The sequence below is a fragment of the Lithobates pipiens genome, unplaced genomic scaffold (genome assembly GCF_037356315.1).
Source record: "Lithobates pipiens isolate NorthernLeopardFrog02 unplaced genomic scaffold, aLitPip1_a1.2 Scaffold_18, whole genome shotgun sequence".
Taxonomy (NCBI): domain Eukaryota; kingdom Metazoa; phylum Chordata; class Amphibia; order Anura; family Ranidae; genus Lithobates; species Lithobates pipiens.
Genome location: NW_027507758.1, coordinates 330434870 through 330461168, shown reverse-complemented (window position 1 = coordinate 330461168; position 26299 = coordinate 330434870). Strand labels below are relative to the sequence as shown.

The following is a 26299-nucleotide window of genomic DNA, read 5'->3' as shown; positions in this document are numbered from 1 at the left end:
TATATATGTAACTAACTAGAACACCACATTTGCCTAATCTAACTATAATATAAATGTAATTTTATTATTTGTCGAGTGTCATGTGCCTAGGATTTAATACAATTGCTGTGAATGTTAAATGGCTGCCTTTAAGTGTAAAAACAGAAATGTTGTTTTTAGGTTATCTTTGTTGCTAAGTGGGTACAGAGCCAAGTATTTTTGGCATGTTTCAGCTAGGCCTTTCCCAGTTGACTGCACACATCACATTTTTTGCTGAAAAAAAAAAAAAAAAAGACAGGATTAAAATTTTTCAGCTCCCACCAGGAAGCTGATAAACTAGACTATTCTCGGAATGACTACATTTCCATGATTTTGTATGACGCTTGCGTTATCACGTATCCATTCTGTGTTTGACTAAAGACATAATACACCAAATTAATAGAAAAAAATAACTTTTTATTTACAAAACAAATCCAAATATTGGACGTTGTAAACAAAATTCACAATCCTTTTTTTTTTCCCTAAAGTACATACACCAACAGCTTGCATGCTTTCATTTGGTCTCCTGCTAGTCCTTAACTTAGTTTCTGGTCAATGAATTGGAAAGCATAGTGCAGGTAACTCTGAAGAGGCAGTATTCATATTACAGGAGGAAGGAAGGAGAGTAAAAATATGCACAGTCTTCTGAAAGCTGCAACTTTTTTTTTTTTTTTTGCAACAGTCTAGTCAAGCTGTTTATTTTTCCAGCACGCGTCTGCCTAACTTCAGGTTACATCTGTGCTTCCCCTAGTCGAGAAATAAAACCACACTTTTGCTGTTAAGATATGCAAAATATATTTTCAGCATTATTATTATCTAAGACATGAGATCTACAATAAAATATTCAAAACAAAATCGTTTTTTTTTTTCGTTTTTGGTTTTATCCCAATAAATTTTTTTTTTTTTAATTGGCAAAGTCATCAACCAACAATATAATACAAGTCATGTACAAAGCATTTACATCATTTAAAACTCTGAATAAAATATAGGTATGTAATGTAAAAGCATCAGTGTTGTAAAGCAAAATAATATTAAGAAAGTACAAATTTTGACACACACCCCCATCCCCCCACCCCCCATAGACAACAACCGTGCACTTTTTTGTGCAACAACATACAATGGTTTGGCTTGAAAGAGATCTGATGTTTCATCACATTTGTATTAGCAGGTTCATCTCAACATAGATTAGCAATAAATCCATCCGCCATACAAACTGTCCAATGGCTGGTGTTTAAGGAGGCATGTATTTCAAAGGGGGCTTTGTCTCGCTTGCAAATTCTCAGTTGGATGGGAAACAATTCATTCCCACTGATTGCTGCAAGAAATGCCTGTACACAATACTGTATTTAAAAAAAAAAAAAAAATATTTGGTCATCAGCGTGAAGAAAATGAGATTTGAGGATCATACTAGGCTAGAAAAAGATCAAGTCCTGTATTTATTTATTTTTTTTGTGGTTAAGAGGTATGAAAAGCATCTGTAAAAAAGAGAAATCATTTTAAAAAGTTGTCCCAGCAAAATAAAAATGTTAAGATGTGCCTAAAGAATAAAATTCAGCTTGATGTGAGCATTCAATCTGTGAAGTAATATTAGATGGTCATGGGGTAGTGGAGATGCCCAAACTATAGGTTTAAACGTCTTCACCCGAGATGAAATATTTGTGCAATGCAGACAGTTGTGGTAAGAATAGCCCTAACCCCATCACCAGCTGATCCTATTTCCCCCAGCCATCCCCTTCAATTCAGCTCAAAAGCCATGCGAATATAAACTTTGGATACTGTTCTGATTTCGACGTCCGCATCTCAATTTTGATTTACTGTCTGAGGGAATGAGGCATGGGAATCAAGCCTTTTCTTTTCACTATTAATCAAGGAAGGCTCTCCATTGACCAAACATAAAACAGACAGAAGCAGTCACAGAAAAGGCCAGAAATTTCCATGTAAACAGACAGTGGCAGTGCAATAGCTTTAGCAGATCCTGCTAAAATTCACAGGAATGGTGCTACAGTAAACAAATCAGATTCCTGCTAAAAAAAAAAAAAAAAAAAAAAAAAAAAAAAGTATTTTAAGACTGTATAGGAGAAAAAAAAAAAAAAAAAAAAAAAAAAGCAGACAGACACTAAATCTAGCAATTTCCAGAAGTAACTGAACAATGACAGGATTTCAATCGTAGCGTATAGCCTCAAAGAAGCCTTGGGGGCCAGAGTCAAGCTTAACCACTAGACTGCCAGAGCTGTCAACAGTTTCATTCTAGGGCCTCTGGTGTGCTAGGATTAACCATATGACAGAATTCTTTCTCTACGCTCTTTAAACCAATCAATACATTTTATTATTTATTTAACTCAATTCCCACTACTGAAATCAACTTTTTTTTTTTTTGGCACTAGAATATTACTGATGCTTATAATGCCATCAAGAAAAGTGTACATTTACAAAGTTTTATAAGTTTGTACCAAAGATTTCATTAAATATCACAGGGGCTAAAAAAAATAAAAATAAAATAAAAATCAGGTCACCCCCCCAAATGTGTACATCTACAAAGGCAATTAGAAATCACTGTAATTAGGTTTACTAGCAAGGTATTTTAAGCTACAGTGATTTACAGTCTTCTAAAGGCCTAGCACAAAATGTGTCAGCATAGTTCTAATTTTAAAATTGTAAGCTCCAGGAGCTGTGAAAGAATAAATTAATCCACATACTGAATCTTTCAGCCAAGTCTCTACTTCATCAGATGGATGCAGCAGACTGTGCAAAGCAAATCACAGGGCAAGGCTTTTTGCAGATAATTAATCAAACAGGAGTAAACAAAAAAAGGGGTGTTGCCTCACCACTGTGGGATGAGCGCAATACGCAAATTTGTCATAAAAGTTTAACTCTGCCCCCTTTGTCACAGCGAGATCAATGTAGTATTGCTATAGAAAAATCGAAGAAAATAATGCAAACCGGTCCTCCTTTTGCCTAGGGTCCAATCTACCCCATGATAAAACAGGGCATCTCATCATCAAAAAGGGTAGCAGACAAATTTTGGTATTACACTGTTTTTTTTTTTTGGAGGATACAGAAAAATATGTTGGATTGCAATTTCATTATTTTTTTTTTTTCAAATAAAGTTACAGTACTAAAGTAAATGCAGAATTAACATCGGTTAAAAATATTTGGTATAATAAAAAAAAAAAAAAAAAAATACTGAACTAAAGTAACGTGCAATTCAGCTTAATTTCACATTAAACACCTCTAGTGGTCCTACGATGCATCAATGCATTCATTAAAACAAACCTAGCATTATGGAGCTCCACTTGGAATTTGGTACAAGGGGGATTTGAAAGAAGATTTTTTGCTTTTTTTCTATTATTAAAAAGTTTAGAGTTGTTTGATGAGGTTACAACATCAATGTGCTTAATATCATTTTTATATTTTTAAATTTAAAAAGGTGTACATGCATGTTTCTATATACACAAACATTTTTTTTATAAATATATATATATATATATATATATATATTTATTTATTGTATATAGAGACACACAGTTTGAGCTGGTGACATGTACTGCTATTTAATAAAAAAAAAAAAAAAAACGAATTCTGTTTCTGTTCCACGGACTAATCTTTGTTCTTAAAAAGAGGAAGATTAAAAATATCTCTCAGAAGTGTTGATTTCACAGAGTTTCCAGGTACAGGCTTTTAAACCTGGCTTTGCAAGGCCCTGCCATTGTAACTCCTGTGTCAGGACTGTTGCACACACACACAGTTCTTTACAGAAAGATTTTCTAAGTGCTACATTTATCTAAAAACCATATTTCAGTACACCTTTGTGCCTTTGGAAAACACACACGCTGTGTGAAAATGCAAACCTTTCACAAATAATGAAGTCTTTACAACTGTTTGCCAGGGAAAAAAAATATGGCATTCACTGCACTTTTTATCACAAGTTCAATATTTAGGTTATTTTTTTTTTTGTTTGTTTTTTTTCCTTTTCTACTAGAATCCCTGAAAAAAAGAAAAAAAGTGTGCGGTTCAATCACAAAGATATGTTCTCCTAATTTTCTGAAGGCAACAGGCACTTTGATACAGTAAATAAACAGGTACACAAATAGGATCTCTTCTCCAACTCATTCGTTTTGGGTCTGTTTAAGAAATCTTTGGTCCTTAAGCATTAGATTTGCTACTAACTCTCCTATGCATTGTCACATTTGTAAAAATGTGATCGATGCAAACATGTGGAAAGATAATCTAGCATCTTTCGCTGAATGGCAGTCTTCAGAACTTTACCACCCTACCGCAGTTCTCTAGAAGGAAGTTATGTCTGGTAAAAAGCATTCTATGAAAGCAGCCAGGTTATACATTCTAAACGACTCGAGATCAAAACGCTGTAAAACCAAAAATGGTCGTTCTAATATATCCAATGCGTTTTTTGTTTTTTTTTCCCTTCACGCTTTGCTACAGATAATTGAAATTCTGAAGGAAAAAGTTCAGTCTATACTCCCTTTTGCAAAATCCATTTTTACTAGCCAACCTCTTCCTATTCAAATGTTACGTGAGCAGGAACTGCCGACCTGTCCCTACATTAAGCATTCCTTTACTGCATACAGCAGAAGGCTCTCTTAACTTTAAATGACAGGCTGCTTTGTGCTCTGGGGTTGAAACCCAATGAATTAGGTGCTTATCATTTTGATCGTGCTCTCATGAATTCTCTATATGAACCACAAGCTTCACAAAGACTGAAACCTAGAGCAGATCATCATTTCTCAAACTCGCACCCCATTTAATTATTGGGCAAACCCCTGTTTTATATGCTTGGGGAACGTTTTCCTCTAAGGAATCGTTCAGTCTTAATTACAGGGTAGCCAAGTGGAGTATGTATGTTGCTGGCATGTAAAGACAGGTTGTACTTGGGCAATGTAATAATTGCTAAAGTTGGCATCTGCTACATAGGGGGCTGGCTGATAGTAGCACGTTACGTTAGCCACGTTGGGAATAATGTTTTGTTCAGCCAAGACTTGGATGGCTAGCATGGTGATAAGGCTGAGAGTCTGCCTTCTTTCATGTCCCATGAGACACACTGTGCTTTCATTGACCACACCGTGCAGAGTCATAAGATAATCATACTTGCGGTCTTCTAAGCCCACAAAGTGGTTCTGCAAGTAGGACTCCAGCTTCCTTTGCTGTTCTCCAATATCTGAGAAGTCAATGAAAAACCTAGAACACATGTACCTCTGTAGAGACTTCATTTCAGTTTCAGAGGCTGCCCTGAAGCCTCTTACCAAAAGGTTGCAGTACTTAAGAAGGCCACCTCCGCGGATCTCCTCTGGGTTCCTGGTGGCAATGATCTTGTGACAAAGGTGATCAAAGGCTTCTTGGAAATCTCCATACACGCTCTCCCCAATAATGGTAGGATGGAACGTTTCGGTCATCGGGTTCTCAGAGCACTCATAAAAAAGCAAAAGGGAATCCAGTTTGATCTGAAACGAATCGACGCTGAATTCAAACTGCCTCCTCAAAGAATCCACAAATTTGAGTTCCACGTTTTTGCCATGGTTATTGGATAGGGAGATCAGGCTCCATCGATCAGAGTCGTTGCAGACCTTTACCATTTTCTGAACGTAAGCTTCCTGGAACGGGAAACACAAAGATAAAGCTGTCAATCGAGAGAGAGAGAGAGAGAGAGAGAGAGAGAGAGAGAGAGAGAGAGAGAGAGAGAGAGAGAGAGAGAGAGAGAGAGAGAGAGAGAGAGAGAGAGAGAGAGAGAGAGAGAGAGAGAGAGAGAGAGAGAGAGAGAGAGAGAGAGAGAGAGAGAGAGAGAGAGAGAGAGAAAGAGGGGGAGAGAAAGAGGGGGAGAGAAAGAGGGGAGAGAAAGAGATTTAGGGAAAGAGAGAGAGAGGGAGATGAGTGAGAGAAGGGGGGAGAGAAAGAGAAAAGAGATTTAGAGAAAGAGAGAAGGGGGGAGAGAGAGATAGGGAGAGTAAAAAAGATGTAGGGAAAGAGAGGCAAGAGGGGAGAAAGTAAAAAAGAGATTTAGGGGAAGAGAGAAGAGAGGGGGGGAGAAAGAGAGAGGGGGGAGAAAGAGAGAAGAGAGGGGGAGAAGAGAAAGGAGAAAAGAGAGGGATAAGAGAAAGAGAGAAAATAGAGGGGGAGAAGAGAAGAGAGATAAAATAGAGGGGGAGAAGAGAAAGAAAAGAGAGGGGGAGAAGAGAGAGAGAGAAGAGGGGTAGAAGAGAGAGAGAAGAGGGGGAGAAGAGAGAGAGAAGAGGGGGAGATGAGAGAGAGAAGAGAGGGGGAGAGAAGAGAAGGCTGTCAAGTACCCCCTCCCCCCAGCGATAAGTAGTGACAATGGATTATGGTGGGATGCCCACTTTTTTTGACAGATGGCCAATTAGAAAACAAGGCACAGACATATAATGCCTGTGTGGCAACTTTGCAGGGAGCCTTAAGGATCTAAAGGTATGGTCGCCCACACTTGTGAAAAGGGGGGGGGGTGTAAGTGGAAGTGAGGGGGGGGGGGGGGGTTGACTGATCACTTTCTAGGAGTGACATCTGGATAGAAGCCACTATTTGACGTAGAAGTGTGTACTTACCTTTAGGGTGAGCGGGCTTATCCTTTCCTTGTTAACTCCTTCTGGTAAGAAATCCAGCAGGCAATCCAAGACCACATCCTTGACGGTCTGGAACTCAGCCTCTCCTTTGAGGTCTGCACAGAAGATGAGGTCCAAGTCCTTGTAGCCCAATCCACTGTCCTCGTGTAGGATATGACTGGCAGCCGAGCCATTGAGCCTGACATCCCTCACCTTGATGTTCTTCTCCTCCAGTCTGGACCGTACCACCTTGACGATCTGCCTGGGCTTCATCTCCAGGGTGGGGAAGTTGCCCCTGCCATGGATGGGGATGGTCTCGCTGAGGATGGTGTCCAGCCTTTGGACTTGCTCCCAACTTAGTACATTGCAGTTAGTAGTGTCGCAGCAGGCTGAGCACATCGCCTGGACGGTGCCGGCATTCTCCTCGTCTGCCATGGTCGGATGGAGCCTCCTTGCAGGCTCTGATCACTTCCAGGGACACAGAGGATGAGGAGGGCTGCTCGTCTTCGTCTTGATCCTGGAAAAACACACACAGAAGCCGATCAGCACAGCAGAGGATTTAGATAATCCGCTACTTAGAGAAGTGCGCAGAGCCTGAGCCCTCTCCTCTATATACACCTCCCTCCATATACACACATATACACCCACACACCCACTCTCACACACACACACACACACACACACACACAGCGATCACCTGCTGTCACACCGCTGCAGCTGCTGCCTCTGGATCCTTCTAGTGTAGATGCGCTTTTTTTTTTCCCAGACTAGTTTATATATGGCCTATGGGGAGTCTCCGATCCTCCCAGACACGCCCCTTCATTAGCATAGCTATGTGCCCGGGCACATCTCCCTATGTGAGTGCGGGATCTCCCCCGATGGACCTGTCACTCAGTCTGCCCCCTTCTCCTTCTCACTTAGTACTAGTGATCACCTACAATCCCCCCCCCCCCCCCCCCGGAATGATCAGCATCTAGACCTCGGCTCCGAGGGAGATGATTGACACTCGCTCTCGTCCAATCACACGCCCATTACGCACATGCCTTTTTCTTTCTTTTTTTTTCTTATTTAGTTGCTCTGACGTCAAAGCCGGGCTAATCCACCGGAGGGAGGGGCGGGGCCAGGGTCTCCCTCAATGAGCTGTCAGTTGTACGAGGGGGGACAACGGTGGGTTATGGGACATGTGTCCGTCACTTATCTCTGTAATCCCGGAAGGGGGGGGACATGGCTGATTAATGGTGGACCATTATATGACACCCTATTCGGATGAGTCACACGGAGCCCAGACACAAATAAATAGGACATTTTGGCTGCCTGTCCCTCTGGGAGAGATGAGGAGTTGTGCGGCGTGACAACAGCGCCGCCTGCTGCCCGCCTGCCTGCTCCTACACATGCCATGGCAGGCGCTGGGGGGAGGGGAGTGGGATCCTCACACAGCAGAGACCTCAATACAACCCAATGAGACGTTCTAGGAATTGATGAATGAACTCTTCCTCTCCATTTACAAAGCCTTGTCATTCACACAATGTTAGTGGGCTCTCAGGGAGTATAGGGTGTCACTGAGGAAATCAACCTGTTTGTTCAGTGATGGGAGAGACAGGCTGGATAGATAGCTCTCCACTATTCCCCATAGCTACAATGTCTCTATCCCTTCCCATTGTGCAAATACTACACGCCTCATAAATACAACACTTTTATTAATGTACACAGCGCTAGGTCTGCAACACGGGGCGAGCAACCGCTGGAGTCGTCTATGAGGCCTGCTTCTCTATTCATATCAGTACAGCTCCATCACCTCATAATACTTCCAGAACACCATAAAATGCCCGAAGCCCCCACTTCATCCTTTCGTTATTACCGCCACTTACACTGAAGGCCCCGGCTGTTACCTCACAACTTTTACAGATGGGAATGAGGGACACCTCCAGCCCCCTCCGTGTCCTTCACTATCCCCCTCTGTGTCCTTCTCCACCCCTGTTCTCCTCCAGCCCCCTCCATGTCCTTCTCCACCCCCCTGTACTCCTCCAGCCCCCTCCATGTCCTTTTCTACCCCCCTGTTGTCCTCCAGCCCCCTCTGTGTACTTCTCTACCCCCCTGTTCTCCTCTAGCCCCCTCCGTGTCCTTCTGTACCCCCTGTTCTCCTCCAGCCCCCTCCGTGTCCTTCTCTACCCCCGTTCTCCAGCCGCCTCCATGTCCTTCTCTACCCCCATGTTCTCCTCCAGCCCCCTCCATGTCCTTCTCCACCCTTCCTGTACTCCTCCTGGTAGGGTGGAATCTGTCAGGAATTGGACACAGTGAGCGAGATCACTCTTGTGTCCTGTGATAACTGAGCAGCCTCTGTCTCCTGTCTAGTCATCTTCAGTGCTGCACACCTCTCATTAAATAAACAGTAAGCTCAAAAAGAAAAGAGTTATATCTCCATAGCGTTTCTCTGTTAAAAAACAAAAACTTGCCACCTTTATTAGATAAAAGAGCTCTGCATTTACATTATGTAGTAGATGTCTAGGTCCATGTGGCCAGGCTTTGAACAAACAACCTTGCTTCCATCCTGAGCATCATGATGTCATTAGCTTGGCCCACTATGTGTTATGCCAATCACATGGTTTTAACAGAAGAGCCCTCTGATGAAGCCACGTGATTGGCGTAACGCGTGCCACATCAAAAGTGACATTTGCAAAGAAATAAAACAATGCCGTTTAAAATGGCAGTAAATTACATTCATTGGCAGAAAAGGAAGAGCGCAGACCCGCTTTGTAGTGGTCTCTGTGCTATTTTATTTTAAAAAACACTTGCCTACCAGGCACTTTCACCCCCTTCCTGCCCACGCCAATTTTCAGCTTTCAGTGCTGTCACATTTTGAATAATAATTGCCCTGTCATGCAACGCTGTACCCAAACAAAGTTTTTAGCATTTTTTTGAGACAGATAGAGCTTTGTTTTGGTGGTATTTAGTCACCACTGGGTTTTTTTTATCTTTTGCTAAACAAACAAAAAAAGACCGAAAATATTGAAAAATAATAAAAAAAAAAAACATTTTTCTTAATTTCTGTTACAAAATATTGTGAATAAGTAATTTTCTCCTTAACTGATGCACGCTGATGAGGCTGTACTGACAGGCACTGATAACCTGCATTGATGAGGCTGCACTGATTGGCACTGATGAGGTGGAACTGATGGGCACTGATGAGGAGGCACTAATATGCAACACTAATAGGCGGCACTGATATGCAGCATTGATGGGTACTGACAGGCAGCACTTATGGGCACTGTGCCACCTATCAGTGCCCATCAATGCTGCATATTAGTGCCTTCTCATCAGTGGCACCTCATCAGTGCAGCAGATCAGTGCCCGTCATTGCAGCCTCATAAGTCAATTACTTATTGATGACATTTTATAACAGAAACTAAGAAAAACTCTTTTTCCTGACAGACTCCATGGCAGCCTACTTATGGGTTAATCCCGCCTCTCATACCTCATAGGACCCCACTCCCATAAATCTTTGCTTCTGAACAGAGACTTTGTTCCTTTTTTTGTCCTCCTCCTAGGACCAAGGTGTTTGCTTACCTTATGAAGAGTTCCGGTCCAGTCCTGTTTGCACGAAGATCCTGAGGGTGGTTATGGATTCCAGCAGTCCCAGCTATTAGCCGGGTGGAGACGGGCGATATATGCGATGCCATGAAGAGCTTACTAACCTGCCATTGGCAGGCAAGCGGCAATTTGGCCATACATCCTTTGCTATTAGCAGGAGGCCTCTGTTTTGATGTCCCGTTCGTGCAGTGGGTGGAGTACCCCCAGTCAGGATGGATTGGGATCGTGCCGTGGCGGTATCGTATTGATTTAATCATTTATCATTATGGCAGCCTGTTTTTGTGTGTTGTTTGTCATCTCCCTTTTTCCATTTCCGACGTCGGGGGGCGTGGTGACGTCGGCATGTGTCATGCTCTCCTCAGTTACTGCAAAGCACGCTTTGTGGCTTCGTCCGTGGGTTGCAGATCCTGCCTCTAAACAGGCATGGTGTGAGATTCCCTTTGAGGGGCCCTCCCCCGTGCTACTGGAGTTAAATTAGGGTTCTTACCCCAGGATCGTCGCCTCTTGAGTCAGAGGAAAGTTCAGCCCAGACAAGAACAGGAGCGTGCTAGAGATGCTCGCCGTTACAGGCCTGGTCGGGAATTTAGGAAGAACTGGAGAAGAACTCAGTCTTCAGGCCAAAAATCCTCTTAGTCAACTACATCAGGGGGTAGAGAGGCTTCTAAGTCCTTTTGATGTGGGGCCTGTCCAGACGGAGCAAGTAGGGGCTCGGCTACTCCATTTCCGGCACGTCTGGGCAGCCTCAATTCAAGACTATTGGACTGCTCAGGTCATTCTTGGGTGTTCAACAGTTCAACAGTCCGCCCATTTATCAGTTTGTTCCTACAATCCTACCACTCGCGGAAGAAAAAAGAAAGGTACTCCTGTCTTACACAGATTCCCTGTTGGCCCAAGGTGCTGCCATTCCGGTCCCAACCAAGGAGAGATTTCAAGGGGTCTACTCCCCCCTTTTTATGGTCCTCAAAAAGAATGGCTCCTGGAGACCAGTCATCGACTTAACGCATCTGAACTCCTTCATCAAGAAGGACAAATTCAAGATGGAGACATTACTAACAATACGTCAGTCAATACAACCAGGTGACTGGTTGATTTCCATAGACTTGAAGGATGCTTATTTCCATGTTCCGATCGCAAAAGAGTTTCAGAGGTACCTTCGGTTCGCAGTGGGCCAATTACATCTTCAATTTGTATGTCTCCCGATCGGGCTTACAGCATCGCCTCGAGTGTTTTCGAAGCTCTTACTGGCTGTAGTAGCACTAATCGGGATCAAAGGTATACGATTACACCATTACCTAGACGATCTACTGTTGCTTTCCCAAGACAGAGAACAGCTTCTGTTACATCAAACTCAAGTCATCTCGACCCTCACGGAATTCGGTTGGCTGTTGAACCGGGAAAAAAGTCATTTGGATCCAACTCAGTCTTTGATTTTTCTCGGAGCCCAGTTCAACACGGTAGAAAGTACCATTTCCCTGCTGGTGGAAAAAATTCCAGTGATCCGAGACAGGATTCAGCTTGCATTGCATTCTCCTCTTCTCAGAGCCTCACAGTGCCTCAAGATAATTGGCACTATGGTATCCACAGCCCCCATGATAAAGTGGGCACAATGGAGGATGCGTCCTTTCAGAAGGGTTTTCTTCTACAATGGGACCAGGGGTCTCGAGACCATCTGGTCAGGATAACTCCCTCCATGCGGGAGAGTCTCTTCTGGTGGCTCCAACGAAAGAACCTCCTCAATTGCCATTCCATAGCTCCCGTCTCTTGGATCACGGTAACGACGGACGCCAGCAACAGGGGCTGGGGCGCTCTGTGTCTGTCAGAAATAGCCCAGGGCGTATGGGAATTTCCAGCCCGAGACATAGTTTGTGATAATGTTCTAGAGCTTCATGCTGCTCTCCGTGCTCTTCAAGCCTTTTCTCACCTGATTTCGGGGACCTCGATTCTCCTAAGGCTGGACAACACGACAGCAGTATCTTATATCAAGAGACAAGGAGGCACCCGCAGTCTCTCTCTGCTGAAGGAAGTAAGCCCGATCATGTCTTGGGCTCAAATGAACTTGTCAAATCTGACGGCGGTTTATCTCCCCGGAATTCAGAATGTCCAGGCGGACTTCCTCTCAAGGTTCTCCCTGGACAACAACGAGTGGTCTCTCCATCCCGAGATATTCACATGGATTCTGTCTCTGGGGATCCTGCCATAAGTGGACCTGTTTGCCTCCCTGTGCAATTTCAAGCTGGAGAAATATTATATGAGGTGTCATTGTCCCCAGGCCTTTGGTATGGATGCACTGATGGATCAATGGAGGTTTCGCACAGCTTATGCCTTTCCCCCAGTTGCGGTCATCCTGCGATTCCTTTCAAGACTCAGGTGGGAGAAAGTCAAGGTGGTGACAGTTGCTCCATTTTGGCCCAACAGGCCGTGGTTTCCGCTCCTAATGCAGCTGAGTTTTCGGGATCCAGTTCCTCTCCCTTCCAGGGCAGATCTCCTGCTACAGGGAACATCTCTTCACCCATGCCGGCCCATCTTCATCTGATGGTCTGGTTCTTGAAAGGGGAAGGTTGGAAGTATTAGGATGTCCAAGTACTGCTATCGCTACTCTACTGAACGCTAGAAGGCCAGGTACTAATAAGGTCTATCAAAGAATCTGGGCAAAGTTTGCTGACTATATTTCTTCCGTTGGCAGTTCCTGTAGTGATCCGAAGATTCAAGACATTTTGGGTTTCCTACAGACAGGACTAGACCTATCACTATCAGTGAGTTCCTTACGAGTTCAAATTTCGGCAATTTCTGCATTTACTGGCGTTTCCTGGTCCAAACACCGTCTTATCAGACAGTTTTTCAAGGGAGCAATAAGACTCCAGAAAAAAACAAGATTCTCCAAGTGGGATCTTCCTTTTGTCCTGAATTTCTTTTCAGAGGAAAGGCCTGAGCATATGGTTCAATCATCTATCAAGGCTCTTTCTCTCAAAGCTGCCTTCCTGGTGGCCATAACATCGGCCAAGAGGGTCTCCGAGATCAGCTCTCTGGGTTGCAAAGAACCCTTTCTGATGTTCTTTCTGGATCGTGTGGTCTTGGTTCCCATGTTAGGGTCAAATCCTAAGGTCACATCTGTATTTCATGAGAACCAGGAAATTGTTCTTCCTACTTTTCGGACTTCTGGAGATTCTAACATTCATCCTTTAGATGTTGGAGAAGTTCTAAAATAATACTTAGAAACCACAGCTCCCTTTCGGACTTCTGACCATCTCTTTGTTTACTTCCATGGAAAGAATAAGGGATTGCGTGCTTCTTCAAGAATCATTGCAGCTTGGATTGTTCAGGCTATTCAAGGGGCTTATAAAGCTAAGGGTTTGGCTCCTCCAGAGGCGGTGACAGCTCATTCTACCAGGAGCGTTTCAACATCATGGGCGGCTGCTCGTCATGTTTCTCCAGAAGTGATCTGTAAAGCGGCCTCATGGCCATCAATTAATACCTTTATGACACTTTATTGTGTTGAGCCGGCTTCTTTATCTTCGGTTAATTTTGGTTTACATGTCTTATCTGTTGACGGTGCCAATTAAACCTTTTTTCTGTTAACCAGCAATTTCCCTCCCGGGTGTGTATGGCTAGTTATTTCCCATACGTAGGCTGCCATGGAGTCTGTCAGGAAAACTGAAAATGTATATCAAGTACTTACCGTTATTTTCCTTTCCTGATGGACTCCATGGCAGCAGGAGTTCCCTCCCATTTGCTGGAGTAGGCTAAGTTACGGAACACAGTCTCTGTTCAGAAGCAAAGATTTATGGGAGTGGGGTCCTATGAGGTATGAGAGGCGGGATACGTAGGCTGCCATGGAGTCCATCAGGAAAGGAAAATTACGGTAAGTATTTGATATAAATTTTCAGTTTTTTTTTCAAAATTTTCAGTTTTTTTTTATTTGTTTAGCAAACAATAAAAAACCCCAATGGTGATTAAATACCACCAAAAGAAAGCTCTATCTGTCTCAAAAAAATGATAAAAACAACATGTTTTCTATAAAAAACAAAACAAATGTTTGCAATCACTTAGAGCTTGTGAATTACAACAGACTTTCTGGCTGGATCACCAGATGAAAATAGAAGAAAGATAGCCTAAAAAGGAAACTAATGCAGCCATTAGCCAGAATGAGTAAGCTGCAATATTATATAATACATATTTGCTTTTAGGTGTAATCTGTTCCCGCCACAGCCTTACGGCCCTTTATGAGCTTCTAAATGGCAGTAGGCGGAGACGGGCATTCGGGTCATGTGACCACTGTGATTGGCTGTCACAGCAGTCACAAGATCAGAAAGCTTCCGATCGCAAGTATGCATATCCCCGCTGGTGACTGTGCTGGGGATGCACGCTCTCAGTACAGTAAACTGTTTACATAGGGCCACATATATACAGACTGTCGTCCTTAAAGTCCATCCGCTGAGAGGCTGCATGTATGATTCATGTCAGTGAGAACAGGTTAATACTGCTTTTAGTTCTCCTAGGTTTGGTGATACTTTCCCACAACCTAACTTCATAATGCTGCCATGGCTATACATACAGTAAATGGTACAGTGCTTTAAAGTATGATAAATGGGCCATGACAATCACTGCACGGAATAGAGACACTTTATTTTTAGTCTTACCAGTTTGAGTTCTTTTTAGTACTACACCCTTTTGGCTTCTCTTGACCATATACACAATATTACTAAAAGTATTGTGATGCCTGCCTTTACATGCACATGAACTTTAATGGCACCCCAGTCTTAGTCCATAGGGTTCAATTTTGAGTTGGCCCACCCTTTGCAGCTATAACCGCTTCAACTCTTTTGGAAAGGCCGTCCATAAGGTTTAGGAGTGTGTCTATGGGGATGTTTGACCATTCTTCCAGAAACGCATTGGTGAGGTCAGGCACTGATGTTTGACGAGAAGACCTGGCTCGCATTCTCCGCTCTAATTCATCCCAAAGGTGTTCTATTGGGTTGAGATTAGGACTCCAGTCAAGGTTCTCCACCCCAAACTCGCTCATCCATGTCTTTATGGACCTTGCTATTAAAGTTTATATGCGTGTAAAGGCAGGTGTCCCAATTATTTTGGTAATATGGGAAATCTCTTGAACAGTCAATAGAACATATATATATATATATTTTTTTTTTTCAAGAGCTGCTCTAATCAGTTCAGTTGTTTGCCATTTGTCTAGGACTTTTTTCACTGCTTTATCTTTTTGGATGTTATGTTTGGCCAAGTTTTATTCAGATAATACTTGGCTGTCATAAAAAGTAGGCACAACACCATTACGTTCCAACTTAACTGCTTTAAAAGAAAAACACTAGGATCAAGAACACACCTGTATATTATCAGGGCTATTCTACTACATGTTCCCCTTCCATTGTCCAGGCAATCAGCTCAGTGTATTTTGATAATCATTAGGGCTCCGTGTGAAGTCTCTAGTGAGGGCACTAGTGGAGTTTAATCCCTGTAAAAGAACCAGAGTATTCAGGTTTTCCAATATTTGTCATCATGCTCCTTCAGAGCTATAGTGAATTGTTCCATTTGCTGTATCTCTGTGATCTTAGCTTGCCACAAATCAGATAGTGGTGGGGAGAACCTTGTTTGCACATTGCTGGAATGCAAGCTTTAGCAGCATTAAGGAGGTATTTGAGCACCAAGCCTTTGTATTTTTTAAAGGAAAGTGGGGAATAATGCAGTACATGGGCTGCCAGAGGTAAGGGCCTTTACTGTATATTCCACAGAATCCTAGAATTCCCTCAACTTGGGGCAGTCCCAAAAGATACGTAGAAGGCTTATTTTGTCCTCCACACATTGTCAGCAATGGTTGTGTAGCGCCCTTCCAGCTAGGTGCTAGAGAATGTATATCGTTTTTGGCTTCTCTGCTTAACAGGGAGGAACACATGCAAATTTAAAGTGTAAATAAACCCCCTATTGTTTTAAGCCAAGGAAGCTGCCATCGTTGCCTCTGTTTAATCTACACCAGCCATTGGATGGTTTGACAGTTTGGTTGAGAGCACAACCAATGGGAGTGTTACATTTCCGGCACGTGCCATAAATGAAACTGTTTTAAGGATGGGTTTACTTCCGCTTTAAGTGCTGTCTGCTTAACAGGGCTGTGATCTTTTAATGAGGTCTGCTCATTGTGCTCAGATGCTGCTCATGTTGCCTTGGAGATTTCACACTGGTCCAATAGTGATGAGACATATTGGACAGTGGGAAGAAACACAGCAAGTGAGAGCATGTATGTAGATACAGCCCTGGCCAGTTAGAAGGGATTTGCCCCAAGGGATGCTGGGTGCCTGTATTTAAGTCTGAAGAGCATATGGTCTCAGGGTCCAGTCCAGCCCACCTCTAGTGAAAGAGGTCCAGGTGGGCAGGAGGCTGCTGCCTCTCTACAACACAGGCTTCCATGCGGCCTTAGGTGGTCGACCTGAGTGCCTGAAACCTTGAAGCTACAACCCATGGTTTCTTTGTAAGCTGACTGAGGGAGGATGTCCATGGATCTGGTCTGGTATTACTGGTATAGAGAGTCACTTAGAAGTTGGAAGGAGGCTACAAGTTTTCCCTGGACAGTGAGTACCGACCCCCCTAAAGGGATCCCAGAGACTGTGTGTGTTGCTGAAATCCCCCTCTTGGTCCTAGAAGTAAGCATACTGGACGTGTAAGCTAAAGGGGACACTGCATAGTGTCTTGAAGATATAAAGTCCGCTGAGGTCCATACAGTGCTGGACCTTCAGAGCCTGTGCCGTATCATCACACCTCGGCCACATATGTAGCCAGAGGCCGTAAACCTAGAAGGAAGACTGGAGGAAGATGGAAGCCCGCTCAGCGGAGACAGTACGGTGCTAGAGGGCATCGTTATAAGGTAAGTTTCTCATAATGTGTTAGTATGCGATATACTAGCACATTATTACATTGCCTTGCAGGGAAAAAATGTTTTCTCCAACTGTGCTTTACTACTGCTTTATAAAACCTGATGGTAATGGAATGGGAAGGGCCTGAGTCAAGAATAATAGCCAGGGAAGAACATTAATTTATGATAATGCTTTGTGGCCAAACCAGGTAAACACTTTCTTGTGCCACCTGTTTTTAACATTCAATTATGCAGAGAAGATTTAGGTAATTGATATGAACACAATTGACTTCACCTTACACATTAGTAAACCAGCCCCACAGACTTCCATTGCAGTACATCAGCTCAGATATTGTTTGTGCTAATAATGGCACTCTTTGTACATAGAAACATTTTACAGTGCTACAGAAGTGATGCACTTTACAAACTGCACATCTCACCTAAAGGACAATAAAACGTAGTAACCTTTGTTTCATATTATGTATAAATATTTCTTTGCCAAATGTATTACCACACCATTTAGTGCAGGGGCGGATCCAGAGTCTAATCTCGGGAGGGGCACTGCTATAAAATATGTTTTTTGGGGGGCAATTTATATGGGAAATGGCTGGTATTGGCGCTTCAATCATTACGGCACCATGGTTGTTATGGTGTCAGGATGATTGAAGCGCATTATTTCTATTAATACATTGTAATATAAAATGAAATGGTTCAACTCACCATATTGCAGAATCAGTGGGAGCCCTGAGGATGTCACTTGCCATGTCGCCTGCCACCAAATGTGGATTGTCACTTGTCACCAAATGCGGATTGTTACTTGCCACGTCACCTGCCACACATTGCGGATTGTCACTTGCCACGTAGCCTGCCACACATTGCAGATTGCCACTTGCCCCGTCACCTGTCACACATTGCGGATTGTGACTTGCCACGTCACCTGCCACACATTGCGGATTGTCACTTGCCACGTCGCCTGCCACCAGATGCGGATTGCCACGTAGCCTGCCACACATTGCGGATTGCCACTTGCCACGTCACCTGCCACACATTGCGGATTGTCACTTGCCACGTTGCCTGACCCACATTGCGGATTGCCACTTGCCACGTCACCTGCCACACATTGGGGATTGTCACTTGCCACGTCACCTGCCACACATTGCGGATTGTCACTTGCCACGTTGCCTGCCACACATTGCGGATTGCCACTTGCCACATCACCTGCCACACATTGCGGATTGTCACTTGCCACGTTGCCTGCCACACATTGCAGATTGCCACTTGCCACGTAGCCTGCCACACATTGCGGATTGTCACTTGCCACGTCACCTGCCACACATTGCGGATTGCCACTTGCCACTTGTCACGTAGTCTGCCACACATTGCGGATTGTCACTTGCCACGTCACCTGCCACACATTGCGGATTGTCACTTGCCACGTTGCCTGCCACACATTGCGGATTGCCACTTGCCACGTAGCCTGCCACACATTGCGGATTGTCACTTGCCACGTCACCTGCCACACATTGCGGATTGTCACTTGCCACGTTGCCTGCCACACATTGCGGATTGCCACTTGCCACGTCACCTGCCACACATTGCGGATTGTCACTTGCCACGTTGCCTGCCACACATTGCGGATTGCCACTTGCCACGTAGCCTGCCACACATTGCGGATTGTCACTTGCCACGTCACCTGCCACACATTGCGGATTGCCACTTGCCACGTAGTCTGCCACACATTGCGGATTGTCACTTGCCACGTCACCTGCCACACATTGCGGATTGTCACTTGCCACGTTGCCTGCCACACATTGCGGATTGCCACTTGCCACGTAGCCTGCCACACATTGCGGATTGTCACTTGCCACGTCACCTGCCACACATTGCGGATTGCCACTTGCCACGTAGCCTGCCACACATTGCGGATTGTCACTTGCCACGTCACCTGCCACACATTGCGGATTGCCACTTGCCACGTAGTCTGCCACACATTGCGGATTGTCACTTGCCACGTCACCTGCCACACATTGCGGATTGTCACTTGCCACGTAGTCTGCCACACATTGTGGATTGCCACTTGCCACGTAGTCTGCCACACATTGCGGATTGCCACTTGCCACGTAGCCTGCCACACACTGCAGATTGTCACCTACTGGTGGTCTTTTGTTGGGTCCCAGAGTGAAGATAGGCAGCAGAGAGATGATGCAATCTCTCTGCTGCACACAGCTTCCTACACAGTGAGGGTGGAACTGGAGGGATGCAGGGCAGTGAGAGATGATGTCATCTCCCTGCTCCCCTGCCTGCTGGCTTCCTGATTGGCCAGCAGTCCTCCTAAGCCGCCCAGCTGCCCCCCCTCACCCGTCCACTCTGCGCGGGTACCCGCGGAACCGACCGCGCGGGTACCCGCGGAACCGACCGCGATTGGACCCGCGGAACCGGCCGCGGGTACCCTCGGAACCGGCCGCGATTGGACCCGCGGAACCGGCCGCGATTGGACCCGCGTAACCGGCCGCGGGTACCCGCGGAACCGGCCGCGATTGGACCCACGGAACCGGCCCGCGGGTACCCGCGGAACCGGCCGCGATTGGACCCGCGGAACCGGCCGTGCTGTCATTAGCTGGCGGTATTCTCGGAGGGGGCAATTGACCCGTTGCCCCCCCCCCCTGGATCCGCCCCTGATTTAGTGTTACTTTCTGAAAATGGCAGTTCTCTAAAAATATATAATTTTACTTCTGTAATTCTTCAATCTTCAATGTATCCCCTACTTATCTCCTCTCCTTAAAAATATACAGTGGCTATAGAAAAGAATCACCCCATTTAAAATTATCAAATTTTGTTGCTTTGCAGCCTGAAATGAAGACAGGCACAGTTTTTGTTTTATCCAGCTGTATTTACTCAGTTTAAGTGCAACCTATAACATTCCAGTGAAAGATACAACACCAATATGTCAGAAAAAAAAAATGAATCACTGAGCTGAAGAAAGGATAACCCCCTTGTGTCAGTAGTTTGTTGAACCACATTTTGCTTTAATTACAGTCTTTAGTCTGTTTGGATATGTCTCTACTAACTTTGCACATCTAGACTTTGCAATATTTGCCCACTCATCTTTGCAGAACTGCTCAAGTTCAATTAAATTTATAGGTGACCGGTTGTGGACTGCAGTCTTCAAGTCATTCCACGGATTTGGGTTTTAAGTCTGGGCTCTAACTAGGCCATGCATGGGCATTCACCTTTTTTCCTTCAACCGCTGTATGTTCATTTTTGATGTGTGCTTTGGGTCATTGTCATGTAGGAAGGTAAATCTTCTTTCCATTGACAAATTTTTGGCATAGGGCATAGTATTTAGTAGTATTTTGCCCCATATATTAGATAGTATTTTGCCCCATCCATTGTTCCTTCTATCCTGACAAATGCTCCAGTCCCTACTGCAGAGAAACACCTCCATAACAGGATATAACCACCTTCATGCTTTACTGTAGGAATGGTGTTATTTGGATGGTGAGCTGTAGTGGGTTTACACCACAATAAAGGGGGACTGTGCGTGAACACAGGTGGGACTTTAGATGAGGCACACACAGTGTGCCTCCATCCCGGGTACAAATGAGAAAAAGGAAGTGGATTTATACCAGACATAACATTTGGCGTTGAGACCAAGTAATACAATTTTAGTCTGACTTTTAGTATTGATCTGACTATAACATCTTTTAGAATCTTTAAAGAAGAAGTAAACCCTGATGGGTTTACTTCCTCTTTCATTCCCTGCAAAGGCAAAGCATAATGGACTACTATGCATCGCATAGTATCCCGTTATGTGTCACTTACCTGACACAGGAGTCAGCGAAGTCACCGCTGTTCCCTGTAGTCCGGAGCGTCTATCTTCTCGGTGGGGTCTCGCAGCTCCGCCGCTGTCATTCGGCGAAGCCGCAATGACGTCACTCCCGCGCATATGCACGGGAGCCGACACGCGCGGCTCCGTCATTAAAGCGGAGGTCCACCCTAAAATGGACCTTCCGCTCATCGGATTCCTCCCCCCCTCCGGCGCCACGATTGGCACCTTTCAGGGGGGAGGGGGGTGCAGTTGCCTGGATAATCCAGGTAACTGCACCCACTTCCAGGCTAGCTCTCTGCGGAAAGGGGCGTACATTACGCCCCTTTCCGCAAGTGCCTGCCCCCTTCCGCAAGTGCCCCGCTGCCTGCTGGGAAACACACAGATCCCAGAGGCAGCGGGGACCGTCCTCATTGCGCAGCGCGGCTCGCGCATGCGCAGTAGGGAGCAGGGAAATTAAGCCGAAAGGCTCCATTTCCTGATTCCCATACCCAAGATGGCGGCGGCAGCACTCGAGTGTCGATCTAGAGATCGGCTTCGGGTGCCGACATCGCGGGCGCGCTGGACAGGTAAGTGTCACTATTTTAAAAGTCAGCAGCTGCAGTATTTGTAGCTGCTGGCTCTAAAAAAAAAAAAAAACGCGGAGTCCCGGCGGACTCCCGCTTTAAAGATGCTGCGCTCAGTGCGCCTGCTCGCCGCTGTCTACAGCAAATATCTCCTAAACCGTATAGGTTTAGGAGATATTTCTTGGACCTACAGATAAGCCTTAATCTAGGCTTACCTGTAGGTCAAAGTGTGTTGTAAGGGTTTACAACCATTTTAAGGTGTGTTTTGGCAAAGCTCAGTCATGACTGCATGTGGCCTTTCTTGAAAAGTGGCTTTTTTTGCAACCGTCACATACAAGAGAATTTGTGATATTGTTGTCACATGCACAGAATGACCACTCTTTGTCATAAATTCCTGCAACTTTTTCAGAGTTGATGTAGGCCTCTTAGTAGCCTCTCTGACCAGTTTCGTTTTGGCTCTTTCATCCAGTTCGGAGCAACTTCTTGATCCAGGTAGGGTCTGTGTTGTACCAACTACCTTCCACCTCTAAATAATAGACTTTACTGTGCTTTTAGGCATTATTTAAATATTGTTGTCACATGCACACAATGACCACTCTTTGTCATAAATTCCTGCAACTGCTTCAGAGTTGATGTAGGCCTCTTAGTAGCCTCTCTGACCAGTTTCCTCTTGGCTCTTTCCTCCAGTTCGGAGCAAATTTTTTTGTATCCATATCCTGACTTGTTCCTGTTCACAACTTTATTCTGGAGATCTTTTGACAGTGCCTTGCCACCCATAGTTAATTGTTCGCTTCAGTTACGCTGCCAGGGACTGAAAGGCTCAATGAAAATTATTTTCATGCTGAGCTAATCAAAATGACCATAGCTGATCACAGTTGAAAGTCAAATGGCTTGCCAAATGTGTGGCATTGAGAAGGTGATTAGCTAAACCTGATTGAGTTTACAAGTCATTTTTAGGAGGGGGTGATCCTTTTTCCAACTCAGTATTCTGTTTTCAATGTCTTTTTTTTTTACTGACATGTTGGTGTTATAGTTTTCACTTGGATGCTTTAAGTTGTTATAAGTAAATACAGCTGGATAAAAACACAAATTGTGTCTCTCTTGATTTCATACTTCTCCAAAACTGGCTTGCAACTACTCTTCTATCGAAAATCATATCTTTTAACAAAGTTGGAGTGGAGAAGAATTATAACTATTGCCTTCACTTTGTTACTGGCCGTGTTCCATTTTGGGAGATTGCCTTTCACTTCCTCTCCCAATGAGAGTTGTCACAAGGACAGAAACTGAGTTTGGATCCCACAACTGACATGTGTAACGGGTTACAGCTGGGGAAGGGAAATCTCCCAATGGGATTTTTCACCAATACAACCAGCCTGTATACTGCTCCACCGTTCTGCTTACTGGAACCGGCGTGCATTCCAATTGCTGGAAATGGAACTGATGTCACCATGCAGGTACGTTCCACGCAAACCGGATATGGCACACGTGTCACCACATCTACATGTTTTGCTAGACAGAGCTTCCTGAAGACGCTGTGTAGCAAAACATGTAGAGGCAATGATGCATATGCCATATACAGTTTGCATGGTACGTACCTGTGTGGTAACATAATTTCTGTTTCCAGCAATTGGAATGCACGCGGGTTCCATTAAGCTCAATGGTGGAGCAGTATACAGGCTGGCTGTATTGGTGCAGAGAGAGTGGGCAACAATAAATGCGAGTGTTTTTATTTTTAATGTTATGCATCTGTGCATTTTTATATAAATACTGCACCATGAGATTATTTTCTGTCTTTTTGCTGTCTATGGATACTTTATGAGAGGAACTAGTATTACTACTGGGGGAGCAATACTTATAAAGAAAGAGAACCATCATGCTATCCACCAGGTGAAATGTGGCTGTGAACTCTTGGATTGAGCACGTATTACTTTGACTTGTTGCTGTTGTCTTGCCCTATGGGGCTATTTTTAAACAATTTTTACTATGCTCTGAATAAAACGTTCATAACTTTAAAGTAACTTTTGGTGTGGTACTTATAAAATTCTGCATTCGTTGTTTTTTGTTTAGGGGGTACTGTGTGATATGATAGCCCAAAATTATGTTTTTTCCCTCACTTTTAGTACAAGTCACAGTAGGGACCAAGGCAAAAAATGGGTCTCTACAGGGGGGACATAAACAGTAGCAAAAAAATGAGAAAGGTTCTAAGGCTTCAGTTTTTGACAGGGACCATCCTCTTTTGGGACAGATGTGCCTTGGACCCCTTGCCGCAAACTAGATCTAGGGGAAGTAACGCACTTGTTAAGCTCCCATGTCTTGCATTGGATGCAGCCAAGATATGAGAGAGCAGGTGTCCAGTTAAACCAAAGTATTGAGATTACTAATTCCTTAGGCAGGCTATAAAGAACCTGGTCCTGCTTTGATTACCCTAAGTGATGCTCATTCTGTTTTGCGACACCACAAGGAGGATCTACAGCAGGGATATGCAATTGGTGGACCTCCAGCTGTTGCAAAACTACAAGTCCCATCATACCTCTGCCTCTGGGTGTCATGCTTGTGGCTCTCAGAGTCTTGCTATGCCTCATGGGACTTGTAGTTCTGCAACAGCTGGAGGTCCGCTAATTGCATATCCCTGATCTACAGCATCCCGCACTTGGAAACACTTATTTTCAGTTGCATACATTTTTCAACTTTTAGGAAAGCATTAACTGTACATATGCTGCTTTAGTATCACTTATACTCCAAACTTTTTGCATTACTCAATGGTTAACATGGCACACTACTCCACTACTAGTTTCTTTTTGTAATTATTTCTGTAATGGATCTTCAGTACGGAAAGCCAAGCCCTATTAAGACACATTGGACTGGTTCATCAATTATAAAGTGCCCTTCCTTGCTTTAATATGTGAAAGAAGGTTAAACATTAGCCAATAAAAGGCGATAGTGTTTCACAGAATCATTTTGCAACCCAAAATCTTCAGTCTTGAACATGCTGGCAGATTACCAAGCATCCGCACATGCAATAATGACCTATTCATATCCTACTGTATATTGTTTTTCAGCAGTAGAGCTCAGAGGAAAATCAAACAACTTCTTTCTTCTTTCCTGGATTAGTTTTAATAACAAATATTAAATGCAAATAGATGTCAAAATCAGAGCAAAGTAAGTACATCTTGATTAAGTCTCTGACGTCCATTTGTCAAGATTTAAAGCAAATTAATGTACGATAACATCCCCGTTCTTGTGTAAGATATACTATAGTTCAATCGTCTTATGCCATTAGTGGTTAAACTGACCTAGTAAGTCTAATGCATCATGTTTACTCTGAGGCTCAGAAGAACTGAACACCAAATGTCATAATCAGAATTACAGAATGTCACTACAGAGCAGCCAAGACTAATGTTTTCCTACGACGAAACTATTTGTACATCATTAGGTCAGTTATGTTTCCATTAACTACTAATCGTGATGGTCATCTACCTATTAGCTTCAGGATTTCTGTGTTAGATATACCTCCGGAGTTTTCCCTGTGAGCACGAAGCAAAGTATTAAGCCCGCTTCATGTGAACACCCCCTTTCATTGCTTCTGCACCTCATGGGAAGGCGGTTGGGGGCTGTAAAAATGCAGATCAACCGCATATTTTTAACACCCCCAACTGAAGGTCTAAATCAAGGATATGCAATTAGAGGACCTCCAGCTGTTGCAAAACTACAAGCCCCATCATGCTTCTGCCTCTGGGTGTCATGCTTGTGGCTGTCAGAGTCTTGCTATGCCTCATGGGAGTTGTAGTTCTGCAATAGCTGGAGATACGCTAATTGCATATGGTCTAAATGATACCTAAGTAGAACTTCAATGAAGAAATTTTTTTTAGACAGAGGTTTTTACTGCTCTTTGTGACCTACTGAGGTGATTTTTTTCACATCCTGCCACAATGACACCATTTAATGGAAGAGGAAGTGAGAGACAATCCTTGTCAGAATAAGAAGATCTTAATTAAAGTGGAACAAACTGAAGACGCTATTTAATTCATTTTTAATATTAAAAAAAACTCACCCATTTATCCATTTTATCCATGTATCCATTTCTCCATGCTTTACTTTGTTGAGAAATCACTTTGAAAAACATCCCCCCCCCCCCCCAAGATTTTTTTTTTAGCTGCAGCCATCTTGAGTAAGGGCAGATGATTCATGTAGCTTATGCTGTATTTCCAGGAATCCAGAGGAATAAAATGCAGTTGAAGACTCCTGGGATGTATGATATCAATTGGCCTAGGCCAGAAATCAAGCAGCAACCAAATAAATATAAAAAAAAGTTTAAAACAAGTAAATATAATATACCCCCCTATCCCTTTACAAATGCTAGCAGCAGCATAAGGATTTAAAATATTTAATGTTAACTGAGAGAGATTAGCTCCGCTCCGGGCTGCTGTTAAAAATTACGGGGGCCCATACAACCTACCTGATAGGGCCCAGGACCCCCCCCCCCCTTCCCTCTGGAGATATTAAGTAATATGTTTGCTAAAAATACACTCAAATCATTATTAGTGGATGCAAACACAACAAAAAAGTTTGGCTAAAGCTCCGAGTGTGGATGAGGTCACATGGGCGCTGTGGCCTGCATAGTGTAAATGAATGGTTTGTTTGTAGCTGGAGCTGCCTAGAGCTGTGCAAGGCCAGCCTATGTTACTACAGGGATGCAGCAGCTGCAAGAGCAATCACATGTAAGGTCGAAGTAACGGTAAAACCCCATGGTTGACCTATCGTCCACCAACTGCTACCCCCTTTAGAGACAGAGGCAGTGGCTAGGTCTATGCTTTGCAGCCATGGCAGATTTTATAATATCAGCATTGCAATAACAATACAAACAATAGTTATATTTGAC

At 44.0% G+C, this 26299-nt stretch overlaps 1 protein-coding gene across 1 annotated transcript; it reads right to left on the bottom strand.

Annotated features, from left to right (window-relative positions):
- Positions 1–414: 414 nt before the first annotated feature.
- TENT5A (terminal nucleotidyltransferase 5A) lies at positions 415–7508 on the bottom strand. Its single transcript, XM_077487332.1, has 3 exons — positions 7282–7508; positions 6588–7101; positions 415–5624 (listed from the first exon to the last, which is right to left on the bottom strand). The coding sequence occupies exons 2-3, from the start codon at positions 7017–7019 to the stop codon at positions 4845–4847; spliced, it is 1212 nt and encodes a 403-aa protein (XP_077343458.1). The 5' UTR covers positions 7020–7101; positions 7282–7508; the 3' UTR covers positions 415–4844.
- Between the last annotated feature and the right edge of the window lie 18791 nt (positions 7509–26299).

Excerpts from the sequence above, each read along its gene's own strand:
- TENT5A (XM_077487332.1), bottom strand. The coding sequence starts at position 7,019 with ATGGCAGACGAGGAGAATGCCGGCACCGTCCAGGCGATGTGCTCAGCC. Across the intron at positions 5,625-6,587 it reads TAAGCCCGCTCACCCTAAAG|GAAGCTTACGTTCAGAAAAT; the intron begins GTAAGTACACAC and ends TTCCCGTTCCAG.